This window comes from Sus scrofa, chromosome 13 (genome assembly GCF_000003025.6).
Source record: "Sus scrofa isolate TJ Tabasco breed Duroc chromosome 13, Sscrofa11.1, whole genome shotgun sequence".
In the NCBI taxonomy this organism is placed as follows: Eukaryota; Metazoa; Chordata; class Mammalia; order Artiodactyla; family Suidae; genus Sus; species Sus scrofa.
The window spans coordinates 135,540,569-135,559,366 of NC_010455.5; the positions used below are offsets into that span (position 1 = coordinate 135,540,569).

At 49.0% G+C, this 18,798-nt stretch overlaps 1 protein-coding gene across 1 annotated transcript in view; it reads left to right on the plus strand.

Annotated features, from left to right (window-relative positions):
* Positions 1 to 18,798, plus strand: part of ITGB5 (integrin subunit beta 5) — a gene marked incomplete at its 5' end in the record, with an annotated part of 119,373 nt that overhangs the window by 72,458 nt on the left and 28,117 nt on the right. Inside the window, 2 exon segments of the mRNA NM_001246669.1 lie at positions 5,291 to 5,425; positions 12,847 to 13,276. Coding sequence (NP_001233598.1) covers positions 5,291 to 5,425; positions 12,847 to 13,276 — 565 coding nt within the window.

Sequence of the window (18,798 nt, forward strand, 5' to 3'; positions counted from 1 at the left end):
ATGCAGGTTCGATCCCTGTACTCACTCAGTGGGTTAAGGATCTGGTCTTGCCATGAGCTATGGTGTAGGTTGCAGACACAGCTTGGATCCCACGTTGCTGTGGCTGTGGTGTAGGCCGGCAGCTGTAGCTGCGATCCAACCCCTAGCCTGGGAACCTCCATATGCTTTGGGTGCAGCCCTAAAAAGACAAAAAAAAAAAAAAAAAAAAAAAAGAATCACATCTGTTATTCGTGTGAAATCTTCAACTCTGGGCTTTGATTAGTAAGTTTTTTTTCTTGCTATACCAGTGTCTTTGTTGTGAGGGGTCACCAGTGTGGAGCTTTGCTGTGCAGTGGGTGCTCATGAGGGGTTCCCTTCCAGGGCTCAGAGGTAGAACCCTGGGTGCATGCACATGCATGCACATATGCACCCAGTAGAGTGTCACATTGACAAAGGGGGTGGTGGTGTTAGGACTCAGAGAAATCACAGGGGTTCCTTTGCAGAGTAGGAAAGAATAGCATGAGTTAGAAACCACTAGAGTCGCATGTGGAGGGTGACATCAGAGGCCAGCGGTATATGTTTCTCCTAGCAGAGCACATGTTTCTCTTTTTGTTGTTGCCATAAAGTCTGCTCCCACCCACTCCACAACTGGCCTGACTTAAAGTGATTGCAGATGTGACCTAGCCTGGCTGAGTATTTAATAGCCTTTAAAGTCTGACTTTCTTAACACTGCCTCCTTGTCCTGGATGAGGAGTGAGGAATCATGTTCGGAGGCATATTTGGTAGCAGTTAATTGAATTTTAGGGGCGACACATCCGTTTTCATGCATCAAATCTGCATTGGCTCTGGCTTTGATCCTCAACTATATCTTGTACTCCATCCATTTATTCATTCATTTGTTTCACAAATATATGTTCACAGCCTAACATGGGGGCAGGCATCTGCTACACCTTGGGAACAAAACAGTGAACAGAACACAGCCCTGCCCTCTAGGAGCTCATAATCTTGGAGGGGGGGACTGACTCTCTCAACCTGACCATCTGCACTGTCTTTCCAAGGTCAGAGCCAGTTTCTGAATAGAGAGGTGTCTGGTCTGGTCAGAGCACTGCAGGGGGACCCAGAAGGCCCGGTTCTGGTCCTGCCTGCCCTTGGCAGTGGAGTAGCCCTGGGTGAGGCTGTTTTTTGTCCCACTTTCCATAACATGAGCGGTTTGAACTGAAAAAAACCTCCATCATTCCTACCCCCCCTAACATCTGAAGAGTTATTGAATCCAGAAACCATGTGAGGATCAGGAATAATACAAATGTTAGATCTGAACACAAAGCTTAGGGTCTTATGGCCTGAATAGAACAGAGGATTCAGTTTCCACCCGTTGTTCCTGATTCATGAAGTAGGAGTCTCAGTCCCCTGTGCTTTTTGTCCCTCCACTGAGTTCCCCAGTAACGCTTCCAGGAGGTGGCTTCAGCAGACCTTGGTGGGAAAGTTTTCTCCAGGATCTCGTTTCTTTGCCAAAGCGTCCTTGTATTTCATGAGATTGATCCCAAGTAATTTTTTTTTTTTTTTTTTTTGTCTTTTTAGGGCCACATCCACGGCATAGGGAAGTTCCCAGGCTAGGGGTCAAATCGGAGCTGTAGCTGCTGACCTACACCACAGCCACAGCAACGCCAGATCCAAGGCACATCTGTGACCTACATACACCACAGCTCATGGCAACGCCGGATCCTTAGCCCACTGAGCGAGGCCAGGGATCGAACCCCCCGTTCTCATTGGTTACTAGTCAGATTTGTTACCACAGAGCCATGAAGGGAACTCGGTTCCCAAGTAATTTTTAAGTGGCTCTGATCTACTTAGCCCTTTTTAATGAGAAACTGTCTTGCCTCACTCATACTTATTTAATTTACCTTATCTTTCAAAAATAATTGGTAGTTTCTTCCATGAAGTCACCTAGCATAGCTGCTGTTAAAACATCCACCCTTCCATCCACCCATCCATTCATTCCACAAAAGCTTGTGTTCAGTCTTAGGGAGAAATATGATATGGTCCTTGGAATTCACAGCTGGAGGTGGGGACAGATTGGTGAATAACTGATCACATTCAGCAGGAGAGCTTTGTGTGCAGAGTGACACTGCTCTGGCAGTCTTCTGCCAGTGGAGGCTGGCACTAACAAGAGGAAGTGGATTTAGGAGAGTATTTTTGGAGTTGTAGATACATTTAGACAATTTGTTGCAAAGGGAGAGACTATTTTTGCTAGAGTGTTTTCAACAAGCTGTTAATGTGGGCGAACTGCATATTTAACTCAAGTTTAATACTACATGCTCAGCACAAAAGGAAAAAAAACAAAAGGAAATAAAAGAAACTAGAGAGCAAAAGGCATTTCTGCTTGCTGTTCCATCCAGCACCCTCCTCCCTAGAGTGCACCTGAGAGGGGAGATTGGAGTCTTCAGTTGATCTGAGGCAGGGGGTGGTATCCATGTGTCCATGTGTCTCTTCTTATGTGCATCCTGCTCTTCTGTGTGCATCTGGTGTAACCACAAGCCAGGTACTTCATTTGGCCTCAGTCTCCAAAGCACATGCACATCCTCCTTAAGAGATTTTTTTCCTTTTTCTTTTTTCTTTTTTTTTTTTGGTCTTTTTAGGTCTTTTTTTGGTCTTTTATGCACCCACAGCATATGAAGTTCTCAGGCTAGGAGTAGAATCTGGAGCTGCAGCTGCTGACCTACACTATAGGCATAGCAACACGGGATCCGAGCCATGCCTGCAACCTACGCCACGGCTCACAGCAACGCTGGGTCCTTAACCCACTGAGCAGGGCCAGGGATCAAGCCCACATCCTCATGGATACTAGTCAGGTTTGTTACCACTGAGCTGCGACAGAAACTCCTTACAGATTTTCAATGCAATTTTTGAAAAACTGTTATGGAGGAGTTCCCATCGTGGCTCAGCGGTTAACGAACCCGACAAGGATCCATGAGGTTGTGGGTTTGATCCCTGGCCTTGCTCAGTGGTTAAGGATCCAGCGTTGCCATGAGCTCTGGTGTAGGTTGCAGATGTGGCTCGGATCACACGTTGCTCTGGTTGTGGCATAGGGTGGCAGCTACAGCTCCCATTCAACCCCTAGCCTTGGAACTTCCACATGCCATGAGTATAGCCCTAAAAAGCACACACACACAAAAAAAATTCCATTGACATATACTTGATTTGCAGTGTTGTGTTAATTTCTGCTGTACAGAAAAGTGAATCAGTTATAGTATATATATAATTTTAAATATTCTTCTCCATTATAGTTTATCACAGGATATTGAATATAGTTCCCTGTGCTACCCATTCTCTAGGTAATAGTTTGTACCTGCTAACCCCAAACTTCCAGTCAATCCTTCCCCCACCCACACCCCACCCTTGGCAACAAGTCTGTTCTCTATGCCTCTGTTTCTGTTTCATAGATATGTTCATTTGTGTCATATTTCAGATTGTACATATAAGTGATATCATATGATATTTGTCTTTCTCTGACTTCACTTAATACGAAAGTCTCTAGATGCATCCACGTTGCTGCAAATGGCATTATTTCATTCATTTTTATGGCTGAGTAATATTCCATTATATATACATATACACACACATACATATATATACCACCATTTTTTTTTAACCCATTCATCTGTCAGTGAACATTTAGGTTGTTTCTCAAGGGCAATTCTTTTCATTTTTAAAAAAGTCTTATTGATGTATAGTTGATTTACAAGGTTGTGATAATTCCTGCTGTATGACAGAGTGATTCAGTTAGATGTATATACACGTCCATTCTCCTTCAGACTTTTCTCCCACATAGATTATCACAGAATACTGGGTAGAGTTCTCTTTGCTATACAGCAGGCCCCCACTGGCCAATCATTCCATGTACCTTGGTGTTCAAGGGCAGTTTTTGTAAACTTAGAGACGTATGAGTGATTGTACGGACTTTGCACAAACTAAATACACCTGAGTATTAAGCCAACCAGGTCAAAAAACAGAGTATTACTAGCACCCAGAACCCCTATTATGCCCTCTTCTAGTATATCTCCCAAGGGTAACTGTTAGTTTTGCCTGTTTTTAAATTTCATATAAGTAAAATCATACAGTATGTATGTCTTTTGTGTCTGGCTTCTTTTAGGCCATGTGATATTTGGAAGATTCATCTATGTCATATCATGTAGTCATATTTCATTCATTTTTGTACTGTTCGGTATTCTATGTGAATACGTCATAATTTGGAAAAAAAATAATTTGGAAAAAATAAAGTCTGTCCTGTTGATAGATTTTTGGTAGTTCCAGTTTCTAGCTATCACAGGCAGTTCCTGCTGTGACACGTTGAGTAAAGGATCCAGTGTTGTCTCTGCAGCACCTCGGGTTTCTGTTGAGTCATGGGTTCAATTCCTGGCCCAGGTACTTCCATATGCCATGGGTGCAGCCAAAAAAAAAAACAGTTGCTGAAACATTCTCATATCTGTTTTCTGGTCAGTACACATCTGTGTTGGGTAGAATCCTAGTGTGAATTGCTTATCTCAAGTTGACCTGAGCATTAATAGATACTGCCTAGTGTTTTTCTCAAGAGTTGTACCAGTTCACACTCCCACCAGTAGGCTGTGAGGGCCCCAGTTGTTCCAGCGCCTTCCTAACACTTGATACTCTTTTGTCTTTTATTTTTTCTATTCTGATGGGTGATTTTGGCTTGACTTTTATTTCATCCATTGTCTTGAGAACATAACCCACACATAAGGTGTTATTCTCTCAGAGTGTAGTTCAAAACTCATGAATGTGGACCTCATCTGATGGGGCATGGGTGTGACAGTGAGGAATGTGTGAATTCTGGGAGAAACTGCCTCCTGAGCTGATGGGGAAGAACGATGAAGGGCTGCTTGTGCAGGAGGAGAGAGGAGGGTAGTTGAGCAAAGGCACTTTATCCCAGGCACAGCAAAGGCCCCAAGTCTGGAGAGCACACGGCAAGGATTGAGGAGCTCCATGTCTGAGGCTGAGGGCGGGGGGAGAGGTGACTGCAGAGACGAGCAGGGAGAGGGCATCACCCCCGAAGCAGATGAGATGATGGCAAGTGGGCCATTAGCAATTCCTCTAAGACCACAGCAGGAGGCCAGCCTAGCAAGGCAGCCTGTGGGTGTGGAGAGAAGGAGAGGGATGAGAGTGGGCTGGCAGCCTTCCCTGCTGGCTCTTGCCTTGGCTTAAGGCCCTTGAGTTAGAGGAGGCCACCCAGGTATGGAGAGCATTTCGCTGCAGCCTTTTCTAAGTGGCTCTGGCTTCATCTTCCTTCTCTGTGCAGAGCATCCGGTCTAAAGTGGAGCTGTCCGTCTGGGATCAGCCTGAGGATCTTAATCTCTTCTTCACTGCTACCTGCCAGGACGGCATATCCTACCCTGGTCAGAGGAAGTGTGAGGGCCTGAAGATCGGGGACACGGTAAGTTCTCACCCCCCATTTGTTTTTAGGGCTTTTTGTCTTTTTAGGTCCACTCCCATGGTGTATGGAGGTTTCCAGGCTAGGGGTGGTATCAGAGCTGTAGCCGCTGGCCTATGCCAGAGCCATAGCAACACCAGATCCGAGCCGTGTCTGCCACCTACAGCACAGCTCATGGCAGCACTGGATCCCTAATCCACTGAGCGAGGTCAGGGATCGAACCTGCATCCTCATGGATGCTAGTCAGATTCGTTTCTGCTGAGCCACGATGGGAACTCCTACCTCCTGTTTGTTTATACTTGTCAGTGTCAGTAGTCATTTTTTGGCTTCTGATAACTTGTGTGACTTAATAGAGACCTTCTGAGTTTGTATGTGACTTCTAACTCTGCAGCCCCGGGGTCCCCCTCAGCTTGCTGGGTGCTGTGTCTTCAAGGTGCAGGTGAACTCATTACAAAGCTCTAATTGATATACCGCACTTAGTGCATTGCCACCTAAGGCCTCCTCAACTTGATGTGTGCCTTTGGTGTCTTAAAACCATTATTTTCTTAGTTTACAGGGTGAAATTGGGTGGGAGAGGGTAGGTGGGAACCTGAAAGACCCAGCCTTCATTTTTAGTCTTCTCCAGCTTGCCCTGTGCCTCCGATAATCTGATCTTCACTCTTCCCTCCTGTAACACATGAAGAAAACCATCCCATCCACTTCTTCTGACTGGATGAGATGGAATGGGTAACTCTGTAGCAGTGGAGGGCACGGGTGCCTTGTGTGGATGAAGTGGATATAATTAAGTGGGGGGAGGAAACGTTGCGTCTAAAGATGGGCACCTGTGTTCCAGGCCACGGACTGGAGGGAGGGAAGAAGATATATGGGTGATGAAACACCAGCTCAGAGGCAGGCAGAGTGGTGATGGAGGGCCATCCACACTTCTTCTAGAGGTTCCTGCTATCGGAAGCAGACCGCAAGAGCCACTCCTTGCTTTACTGACCCTTCATTGCTCAGCAAATAGAAAGGCATTTCTCTTCCGTACTTTTTTTCCCCATTTTAAAAAATTTTATTCAAGTATAGTTGATTTACGGAGTTCCCGTCGTGGCGCAGTGGTTAACGAATCCGACTAGGAACCATGAGGTTGCGGGTTCGGTCCCTGCCCTTGCTCAGTGGGTTAATGATCCGGCATTGCCGTGAGCTGTGGTGTAGGTTGCAGACACGGCTCGGATCTCGAGTTGCTGTGGCTCTGGCGTAGGCTGGTGGCTACAGCTCCGATTGGACCCCTAGCCTGGGAACCTCCATATGCCGCGGGAGCGGCCCAAGAAATAGCAAAAAGGCAAAAAAAAAAACAAAAAACAAAAAACAAACAAACAAACAAAAAAAAAAGTATAGTTGATTTACAAGTTGTGATAATTTCTGCTCTACAGCAAAGTGACTCAGTTACACATACACATGCACCCATTCTTTTTCAGATTCTTTTCCCATATAGATTATCACAGAATTTTGATGGGGTTGAGTTCCCTGTGCTGTACAGCAGATCCCCATTGGCCAGTCATTCAGTATACAATGTACATGTGCCAATCTCAAATCCCCAGTTCATCCCCGCCCCTGCCACCTGTCTCCTTTGGTAACTATAAGTTTATTTACAAAGTCTGTGAGTTTGTTTCTGTTATGCAATAAGTTCATTTGTATCTTTTTTTTTAGATTCCACCTATAAGTGATATCATATGTTTGTTTTTCACTGTCTAACTTCACTTAGTGTAATAATCTCTAGATTCCATCCATGTTGCTGCAAATGGCTGTATTTTGCTCTTTTTTATATACCACATCTTTATACAGCACATATATGGGTCTTGTTTTTGTATCCATTCAGCCAGTCTATGTCTTTTGGTTGGAGCATTTAGTCCATTGACATTTAAGGTAATTATTGATATGTATGTTCTTATTGCCCTTTTATAATTGTTGTGGATTTAACACAAAAGCCTTATAGTTACTAAAATTGAAGATTCAGCTATGAAAAATGAAAGGAGGCAGAACTAGCCAGAAAAAACTGCATGTAAGTGGGTTCTATAGATCCATGGATGAAATACTTGGTGCAGTGGGTCAAGAAAGCTGAAGAATGATGTGTAAATCACCCAAACAAGGAACCTTCACTTGGAGAAATAGGTGCATTGGAACGGAGGTGAGAAGCAGGATGGGCAGCACACACACCAGATGCCTGGGTTTCAGGAAGTCTCTTCACAGTTTCTAATGACATCTTTAAGCAAAGACCCTTAATAGAGGTTGGCGGTAGCAGAGCCAGGCAGGTGCCGAGCTGAGCTAGGTTGCTTTCTGGGAGTGTTGGTAACTCAGCTGGAGAAAGACTTGACTGAGGTGCCGGCTGTCTCCTGTCTCTTTATGTTGCCTGCCGCCTTGGTGGAACTCAAGACCTGCTTATCACAGGTGGACGGTCACAAAGCTGGAGCAAACAGGTTATCTTACAAAACGGGAAAACCAGAATTGAAGAGCATTTTTCATAACGGAACTGGGTTGAAATCGTCAGGGTTAATATCTTGCATTTCATTCAGAATATGAATAGGCTAGAGGGAACTTGGCTTGATGGTAGCTTTTAAGAAAAGGATCTGGCAGATTCTCATTCTCAGAAAGGCTCAATGTGAATAGGCAGTGTTGCTTTAGATAAAACAATGCCAACCAATGCTGTATTAATGGAGATATTTTAAAACCCCAGCGATAACGCTTTCACTCTTCTTTGGGTCAGATTGCCTCTGGAGTTCTTTGTTCAGTTGTTTTTGTTAAAAGGGCAAGTGATAACTACCCGCCCCCCCCAAGTCTGAGCCTCCCTTGGGTGCCAAGGGGCCATGGCCTTGTTGAGACAGTGACCCAAAGGCAGGCCCCCACGCTGGCTCCTTGTTTCCTCTCTCTAAGAGGCCGCGGCCACATGGCCTCTGGCTCCACTGCCAGGGGGGAGGGGGTGTTTTCTGTGGATGGAGAGAGGCTGGCACAGAGCAGCGGCCACTCTCCCATCATAGCCAGACATGGTGCTGCTTGCCAGGCCATGCCCGGCCCTGGGAGGTGAGTTCTTTGAGGGCCCTGCAGGCAGTGGAGGGCAGAACCCAGGGCAAAGTGAAAATGTGTGGTCCTTGTTCCAAAAAACAAAGACTTTCAAGACGATGGCAGCAGCGTATTCAGCTGAGTGTGGGGCCCTGTGTGACTGCACAGGCACATGCCCATGGAGCCAGCCCCGGAGAGGGAACTGGGTTTTCCCCTTAACTCGCTTTCTGCTGAAGGAGAGATATGAGAGGTACATCTGTCCCTCTGAATGCTCTCCAGAGAGCTGACAGCTGAACTTGTCAGGTTTGCTGCCGAGTAAGCGGGCATTTCCCTCCTAACATTTGTCCCAGGGACAGATCTGGTAAAGGGAATGTACATGCAAAGGAGCCAATCCCACAGAGTGGGGCACAGTGGTAAAAGCTGGGTTTGGTGCTACGGGAGCCCCAGAGAAGAAGGGGGTGCAATTCAAGTGGAGGCTGAGTTTCCTAGACATAGGAGAGGGGTGGGGAGGCTGCAGTAGTGGGCATGGCATGCGTAAAGCAGCAGGTGAGGAGTCCAGGAGGCTGTGAAAGAGCATTGCCCTTTTGCAGGTGGGAAGCAAGAGAGGGCAGAGAGTTCGGGACCAAGGGGCAGAGTGGCTGGGGCTGCTGTCCTACTGGTAGGACATAATGTGCCATGCTAAGGTGTCTGGCCATCATTTGGCAGAGGGGTGCATTCTGTAGTACCATGAGTTGGGAGGGCTGTGGGCATGTCCAGGAATGACGAGGGGCGAGGCAGGAGTATAGATGTGGCAGAATGGCCCTGGGGCTCACCTGGAGAAGAGGGATTAGGGAAAGCATCCTGCTGTCACGTGTGTCTCAGGGTCTGGCCTGTGGGTAAGGACATGGCCCGGGGGTGGGGGGAGCCTTGGGACAGCTGGGTTCATCTCCGTGTAAGCAGAGCTTCGTGCAGAGGTGGGGTGGGCAGGCAGAGGCTCCATGGTCACTTCCAGCCAGAGGCTGTACTTCTGTGACTGTTTTATGTTCTCTGGGTTAGGAGATCTGTCCAGGCAGGAAACAGGAGAGGTGACAGGGGATGAGGGACAAGGTTGTCCTCAGAGAGATAGTCCTTCACTAAAACCAGCAAGACCCAAATCCAGTGATTGCTCTTTTTTTCCTGATTTTCCTCCCAACGCCTCTCAGGGCTGACTGAAGGGGCCCTGCCACTGGGAGTCAGTTTTCTCATGAACTGGCTTTGACAAATCAGTATGCGAGTGGCCGGCTATGCGGCCAGCACTGACGCCTGGTACAAAGGACCCAGTGAGCCCCAGCACAGGCTTCCCACAGCGTCCCCCTCTCATGTCCCCTCCCCCCCGGGGCTCTCCACCCTGTGCCCATGCCCAGCACTTTGTCTCAGTGAGCTCCTCGTGCACTTGGCATCTGCACGGCCCTGGGTTTGGTGGGCTTGGGTGGGGGCTGGGCAGCAGCCCTGGGGGCCACCAGGAGCATCCCAATGAGATTCCGCTATTAAGACAAGGCGGGCAGGAGAGCTGTGGCAAATCCAGAAATGCCGAGGCGGGTAGGCAGGAGTATAGACGCGGCAGAATGGCCCGGGGCTCATCTGGAACCTCGTGGCGGGGGAAGGAAGGTCTCCAGGAAGTGGGGAGCTTTTGCTCTCAGAGTCCACAGTCATCAGCAAAGAGAAGCCTCATTCCAGCCACCTAACAGACCCTGGATTCTTCCCTGATCCTTCAGGGAAATGGACTCTGAAGGGAGGAGTAACAACAGATTTACTTGCCGTGCCCAAGTGCTTTTTATAGCATTCCCATGCCCAGCAGGACCCGAGGCCCAGTGACCTACACAGAGCTGTTCTCTGGTGATCTGTGGCCAGCCGCGCACCAGGCTGCAGGGAGCCCCAACAGCTAGGACCTCAGTTAGACCAAAACTTTGGCTGAACAGAACCTGCTCAAAAGAGCCAGGGTCTCCTTGTTCCTCCAGCTGTGCCGACAGTGTGTGAGCTTTCTGAATCCTGGGCGATCAGCTGCCAGCACTGATTCAGGGCAGCCCTAATCCCTCCACTCCCCAGCAAACACAGACACATCGGGAGACCCAGGAGATGGAATTCTCTCTTCTTACTTGATCCCTTGACGCAGGCAAGTTTTCCTAGGGGAAGGTTATGCTCACTCCCCACAGTCTTGCAGTAATTAAATGTCTTTGGCTCTTGGTCCAGGTTATTGCTTTGTAATTTATTCTATCTCCAGCCTCCAGATGCCTTTGGGGGGCAGGGGTTTTCCATTTAACAAGTTCAGCACAATTGTTCTCCTGGGAAGTAGTAGGTGTCTCTAAGGGAAGGATGCTCACCTCCACATTCTCAATGGCCTCATGGTCAGGTGCAGCCCCCCCTTCTGTCCCTTCTGCAGGCTCAGGTTATCACCAGCCCAAGGCAGGAGAATTCGAAGGAGCCTCCTGGTCACCCCCTGGGGGTCCCCGTCTAGTGATCCCTGTGCGAGCCAGGCCTCTCTATCTGTACCCAGACCTGGACACTGGACATCTGCCTCATTCCCTCCTTCTAGGAGGTGACATGCCAAGGACAGCACAGGCCCATTGCTACCCCTCACCAGCTCTGTGACCAGCACCAAGCTCCCCCAGCCCTCCACCCGCGTTCTGTCTCCTAGGGCATGCCAATGGGATGCTTGTGGAAATGCCTACACAGTGCCTGGTGGGTGCGGTACTCGGTCCCTGGTGACCATTGGGGTGGGTCTCATCTTGTTTCCTTACCTCAAGGGCCCCCTGTTCCTCAGGACCTTGGAACGAAGTCTTGGACTTGCTTTTGTCAATCTCTCCCTTCATCTCCTCCCACCCCCCCACATAGAGGTAGGGGTGGGCCAGTCCCAACTGTGCAGCTGGCTTAGTTCTCTCAGCGTCCTTTGGCCCTGGCTCCTGGGCATCATCCTCAGCCCACCTGTTCAACAGCATCTCCTGCGATGCTCTTTGCTAATGCTGAGTCCCTGGAGCCGAGGCTTGCCATCAGGCAGGACCCTCTGTAGGACCTAGAGAGCTGGGCCTCCTGCTCAGTCTTACACACTCCTGCTTTCACACTGGGGGGTCCCTGTATGTCACAATCTGAGAGGAGGGAAGGCCTGTTAGAATTAGTAAAGATCCCAATGTGATAAGGATATGTAGAAGGTTAAGAGGGTTCCCCCAAAATACACATCATTACCTAAAGCATATCCAGTAAAGCAGGTGGTTGATGACATGTAAAAAATCAGCTTCATTCCAAGCCAAATAATAGAAGTAATGATACCAATAGATAAAAGTGTTCCTAATTTGTTTTGAATGTTCTGAGGAGGCTTCTGAAAAAAATAAAGCCATCTGGGCCAGAGGTGGTGAGTCAGTCAGTTTCTGGAGTGCGCAGGGTTCTATCGATTCAGGGAAGAAGGACTTCAGGATGCGTTTGGTCAGGGCGTGCCAGCTACCTGTCTGTAGATTTTCCCAGCGCCCTGCTGGGAGCACGCGGTGCTGGATGCTTCTCACCCGCACAATGGGAGGAGGGGAGGTGGAGGAGTCATGCTCTGCTTCCTGGGGAATCAGTGAGTGGTGTCTTTGCTTTCCTCCCATCCCAGTCCTGTGGCAGCTAGCAGGCATCTTTCTTCCATCACCATCTGCCAGCAAGGGCCACCTTGCTGCCTGTTTCCGTGGCAACCCATGAACAACTCGGGAGTTAGCAACACTTCTTCTTCACATACTTTGTTTTATAAGAAAAAGTCTAAGTGTAGCAATGATTCTCCAGACGCAGGGCTGTGGGCTGATGGTGAAAGGAGCAGCTGTGAGGGCCATGCAGGGAGAAATTGGTGTGCCGGTGAGGGGACATAGGCTGGAAGGGACCCAGGAGTCATCTCTCCCTTCTCCAGCAGGGGAGGAAATAACCTCTGCAGAGGGGTAAGCACCTCATGACCCCAGGGCCCTGTGAGTTCAGGAGCACGCCTTGCCTGGCACAGAGGAGATGCCTGGTAAATATTTGTTGGACTTTCAAAATGAGACAGGGAAAGGATGGGATAGAAGTGAAAAGAAAGGGAAGGAAGAGAAATGTGTAACCTTGAGTGAATCTTTCTACCTTCTGCTGCTCACTGTCTTCCTTGGGGTGTGGGGATTAAAAGAGGTAATAAATGTTAAAGAACCAAGCACGATGCCTGTCAAGTGTTGGCACCCTGAATATGCTCTTCCTGGGAACTGAAGGGGGCTGCTGGCTGTTGGGCCGCTTCAGGGAGGGCCTGGGTTTGGCCCCAGCTCTTCTCTGAGGACCTGGGAGAAGCTGTGCCTGGGCCAGGCCCCTGGATGCTCCAGAGGCTGGTGCAGGTAACGGGAGTCCCAGACGGCCATGGCCACGATGTCCCCTCTCTTTCTCCTGCCCAGGCATCCTTTGAGGTGTCAGTGGAGGCCCGGAGCTGCCCGGGCAAACACGCACAGCACACGTTCACCCTGCGGCCCGTGGGCTTCCGGGACAGCCTGGAGGTGGGAGTCACCTACAACTGCAGGTGCGGCTGCAGTGTGAGGCTGGAGCCCAACAGCGCCAGGTGCAGCGGCAACGGGACTTATGTCTGCGGCCTGTGCGAGTGCAACCCCAGCTACCTGGGCACCAGGTGCGAGTGCCAGGAAGGGGAGAGACAGAGCGGGTACCAGAACCTGTGCCGGGAAGCAGAGGGCAAGCCGCTGTGTAGCGGCCGTGGGCAGTGCAGCTGCAACCAGTGCTCCTGCTTCGAGAGCGAGTTCGGGAAGATCTACGGGCGCTTCTGCGAGTGTGACAACTTCTCCTGCGCCAGGAACAAAGGAGTCCTCTGCTCAGGTAGGCTTCCCGCTGGCCCTTTGGCTCTGAGCCAGGCACAGGTGCCGGGTGCCATTGGGACATTCCTGGAGCATGCCTTCTACCAACTGCCATGGTCCTCCTGGGTGAGGGCGAGGGCAAGCCTTGGCAGGGGGGCCAGCGTGGAAATACCAAAGCAGGAGGAGGCACTGCCATGTGACCTGGACACTCAGAGATGGAGGAGCCTACTTTGGGTCATCCAGGATGGACCTGCACAGCATTTCTGACAGTAGATGGTCAGCCTGAAGTGTGTGGAGGTTCCCAGGCTAGGGGTCAAATCGGAGCTGTAGCCACCAGCCTATACCACAGCCACAGCAACGCGGGATCCAAGACATGTCTGTGACCAACACCATTGCTCCCGGCAACACCGGATCCTTAACCCACTGTGGGAGGCCAGGGATCAAATGTGCATCCTCATGGATACTAGTAGGGTTCTTAACCACTGAGCAATGATAGAAATTCCCAGTCAGCCTCTTCCTGATTGCCTCTGGGGGCAGGGTGCTCCCTGACGCGGGTCATGGTTATTGCCAGGTCATGGTTATTGCCTTGTTAGACATCCCATTCATCTCCTGCTGCTGCTCCAACAAGTCACCAGACTTAGTGGCTTAAAACAACACAATTTATTCTGTTATCGTTCTGAGCATCAGAAGTCTGAACTGGATGTTATTTGGCTAAAACCCAGGTGTCAGCAGGGCTGCAGTCCTTCGGAAACGCTAAGGGGAATCTGTTTCCGGGCCCTTTCCAGCTTCCCGAAGCCACCTGCCGTCCTTGGCTCACAGTACCTTCCTCTGTTTTCAAAGCCGGCACTGCAGTACCCTCAGATCTTTGATCCTGGCCTCTGCCTATGTCACACCTCTTTCTCTGCTTCCCCCTTAGAAGGGGCCTCGTGATTGCTTTAACTCCACAGCGACAATCCAGGCATGTCCCCTCATTGTAGGATCCTTGACTGAATCTCACCCGCAGGGTCCCTCCAACTGTGTAAAGTAACACTGGTACAAGTCCAGGGAGTAGGCTGTGCACACCTTTGAGGGCCGTTGTTCTGCCTCCCATGGAGTCTTTGAAAGTGTCCTTTTATATTGAACAGAAAATTGTTTCTCAGTCACTTCCCAGTCGTTCACATGTCCCTCGACCACAGGACAACCTTCCAACATCTGAAAACTTCTTTGTAAAGGTTTTTCTTTTGTCTCATCCCGGCTAGACATCAGGTCTCTTCCTTAGCTGAGGTTCCATCATTTTAAGGATGTGTCTCAGAATCAGGCACAGCCCCAAGTTCAGCTAAACGTTTGCTTCTTTGAACTGGACGCTGCACTTCCATTAACACATCCAAATGACACTCAGTTTTCTCTTTCTTTTCCGTTGAACAAGCACATTGTGGTGCTGAGCTGGGTTTTAACTTGACTACCAAAAATTGGGGATTGTTAGTGTTTTGAATGAACTATAACCCTGCCAAGTTTCTATCATGTCACGTTTGAGCACTTGAATCTCAGCATAGGACTTCACATGGATTCCAGTTAAATTATAGTTTGGCAGGTCCCATTCTGGGAGTTGCATTCCTATGAGATACTGTAAAGTCATGACTCAAAAGGATCATTCATTCTGTCCAGCACCATGCCCCTGGCAAATAGAGTAAGCAGAACAATTTCAGGCAGGATTGAAGTTTCTTCTACTGCTGTGTGATCTGTTGTGTAGTCTGTGTGGATTCTGTTGTTTCTGAGATGTCTTCCTTGAGAATGGTCTTCCAGTTGTGAAGTGTTGATTTAAAAGGAACTTAGCGTGTGGCAGAGGAGGTGAAACAGGAACGCGTGAAGCAAATCGGAACATAGACGTGATCTGTCATTGTGGAGGACAGCTGTCCCTCCATGGGAGAAACAAGTGCAGAAGCTTGCACAGACCTTCTGTGCATAAGCAAGGGAGGTGTCCCTGGCAGACCGCACTGTGAGTCGGGTATGAGCACGCCCATGGGTGCAGTGGGACCAGCGCGTTCAAAGTTAGAACTGCTCTGGAATATGCAGGACATGTGAATGTCAGAGGAGACAGCTAGGAGGTAGAGTCAGGCTGCACAGGTCCCTACTTTCTGATGGGTGGTTCTGCTGGATGGTTCTGTCTGGATTAGCAGACAAAGCGCTTAGGATCAGGCAGGCCTGGGCTGAAATCCAACCCCACCGTGTGCTGCTGCCTATGTCACTTTGCGCTTAGAGCTGTCGTGAACAGTAGGAGAATGTGTCTAGGGCACCTAGCGCATTGCCTCACTACCACTGGTCCCTTTCAGAGTTAGAGCCACACATGCCTGGGAGCGGCAGCTGCTGCCCAGCGTGCAGGTGGGGCCTGGGCTCTGCTGAGGACTTCCGGCATGGCACTGAGGATGCACTGCCCATTCCTCTTGGCAGCCACCGCAAAGGCTCCAAGAAGATGGCTGGGTCTGTAACGGGCTTCAGCAGTGCCTTTTTTTTTTTTTTTTTTTGTTAAAGCCTGTTAGCACATATTATCACAGAACGCTCTCCTTTCCCCTCCAGTACCGGAAATCATCCTCTGATGTGTCTTTGTCCAGAAGGCTGCTTATGTCGGTGTTACCAGGGAGTCAGGGCTGCTATGTCTGGTGACCAAGGAGATCCTATCCCTGGGGTTTATCGGCCTACCACCTGGGCCGTCTTGGACATTGGGTTTTCCTCTCTCTAAAAATGGCTCCATACCCCCTTGTTTCTGCACCCTTTTGAGAACTGAAGGAGAAGATGGAGGTAAAGGACTTGGCGTGGTGCTTGGCAGGAAACAGGGCCCAGCACGTGGGAGGTGCCTCCTCTCCCTCCGATGCTGATCCACGTTCCTCTGGATACGGCTCAGAGCCTGGATGTGGGGCTGGGGCTGGGGGGTGGGGGCGAGTGGCCTTAGTAGGGGAAAGTGGTCATTTTGGAGACTGGATGTTCTGTAGTTGAGTGAGTACCCCCTGAACCCACAGTTCTCCTGGGCTAGTCTTGCATTCTAGGCTTCTGCCAGCCCCTGACGCTTGCTCTCCTTGGGCCTCACTCCACCAGCCCCCGGGTGGAGAAGCAGGTTCAAGATGCCTTGGAGGTGCCCATGTGAGCAGGCTTTGAGTCACTAGTTCCTCTGATTGCTGAACTGGGATGTCTTTCGTTGTCCCCACTGCCCACCCCCACCCCCGCTGGAAGATTTAAAAAATACAGACGAGTCATGGATGTGTGGTCAGTCTGTGCTGTCTGTCTCCTTCTTGGCAACCAGGATTAATTTGGACCATCTGGTGAACCAGACAAGGAACACCTTTTGCCCTCCCTGGTTCACATGTGTCCCTTCTCAAACTGTGTCCTCAGTCAAGAGAATGACTCCAGCTAGCTGGAGGATTATTCTTAGGTCTAGAATATTCTGAAGAGAAAGAAAAATTGTTCACCATTCTATCATTCATATTTTCTTTCTCAGTTTTTTTTAAGTGTGTATGTATACAATTTTCTATCTTGCTTTTCTTCATGTAATATTATATCTTAAGAAGCGCTTGAAGCCGAATTACTTGATTAGAACATTTGACTGTCTCTGCACTGCCTCCTCCACCCCTTCACTTTGAAAGCAACAATTAGCTGAAGCTATCCAAGTCTTCCTGGAGACAGCAGTCTCTGGAATGAGGTCGTGGTGCTGTGCCATCAGCCAGTAGGGACGAACACGTGAGCCCAGCTCTGGGCAGGACTGATCTGCGTCAGAGAGGCCCTCCTTGCCTAATGATGGAGCCCCAGGCTCCTTGTTCATTGTTGTCCAAATGGCTCCAACTTGTGCAGAAGGCAGTGGGGGGGGGGTTGAGGGGTCCACCCCTAGCTCTTTGCACCCATGGTCAGCTTAGGGCTCCTGCTCTGGAATTGTACCCACTGGTTTCAAGCTCTTGGATTGCTGTTCCATTTGGGGTTTTTGTGGGGAAGAAGTCTTGCTTCTCAACAACCACTCTGGTCTTGAAGATGCTGACTCAGAGACTCACAGGCAGCTGACCTCAGCGTTCTCTCAGTCTTTCTCAGCCCTTTCCCCTGCAGTGGGGCCCGCAGGGGCTGTGTGCTTGTGGTTGTCTTCAGACGGGCACTAAGGCAGAGCCAGTCCAAAAGCGGTAGGGACTTCTTGGAGAGGCTCCTTCCCCTTTTCTCTGGTCTGGTCTGTAGGAAAGAGACAGGACTGAGGGGAAATGCAAGCGATTACGGGTCTGTGACATGGTACATGTCATATAAATAGTAAAGCAAATCCGACTAAGGTCTGGAAGCAATTGAACAACTTGGGTATGACTTTTGTGACACACTGTCATGAGAATATGTGCAGCCAGGGCTGCTGTATCTCCCTCTGGTTTCCAAAGGCAACATCACGGAGCGAGTGGTTCTGTCCATAGACTATCCCTGTGTGTACAAAGGGATCGATGGGGCCATTGTGAGCGTGTTTGTTCTCTTGAGCGTTGACCTTTCAGAATCCCTCTGCTCATAGAACAGAAGAAGTAGGACAAGGTCTGTTTAGTTGTTTTTAATGTAATTAGAAGCTATTGCTCAAACTTTGTTGTTCTTTGTTGGTTTCTGTACCCAAATAGTACATTTCCTGGGATTTGAGTTACTCTGTTATGGTAAAAGCCGTTGAACTCAGGCCCAACCCAGATGTTTTCAGCAGTCTCTGTACTTCAGATGCTTGCACTGGGGTACTTGGACTAGTTTGCTGAGAGTCAGCTTGGATATCATATATTGAGACGATTTGTGTCAAAGAGGATATAGAATTTTGAACAGGACACTTTTGGTCTTGTGACCCTGAGATCCCCAAAGTATATCTAAATAAGGTCTTATCTATTTTATTTCATCTGTTTGGCCAGTTTATTCATAAAAATATATATGAATATTTTAATATGTGGCAGGCAATTAGAGGTCAAGGGCCATCTGTGGTTTTCTCTCAAACCTGAAGAAATGGAGAGCGACACTAGTGGCATCCTTCCTGGTGGTCAGAGCCCACAGCCAAAGACAGGTTTCTGCTCTGCGCTGGTGGTTTCCAGAAGGCTTGACAAGGTTATGTTCAACCCCTCCTGTTACAAGTGCCTCTAATGTTAAGGCCTGATTCTAGACTCCTTGATTCTTGCCAAATTAAACACCTCCCATAGCAACAGTTATCCAGATATGTTTATAAAAGTATTTTTCACACTATTTATACTATTTTCTTTAGAAATGTAATTTTCACATTCAGCATAAGTATCCCAGGGGCTATTTATGGTTATAGCTCTGCCTTCTGGCACTGCATTGCAATTTGCATATTTCATAAATGACTTGTTAAAGAACCATTTTGAATGTGGCTCCATGACAAAAGCCTCAGAAAGTACCTTTTGGAGTTCCTGTGGTCGCTCAGCAGGTTAAGAACCCCACATAGAGTCTGTGAGGATGGATGTTTAATCCCTGGCCTTGCTCAGTAGGTTAAGGATCCAGCGTTGCCTCAAGCTATGGTGTAGGTTGAAGATGTGTCTTGGATCCGGTGTTGCCATGGCTGTTGTATAA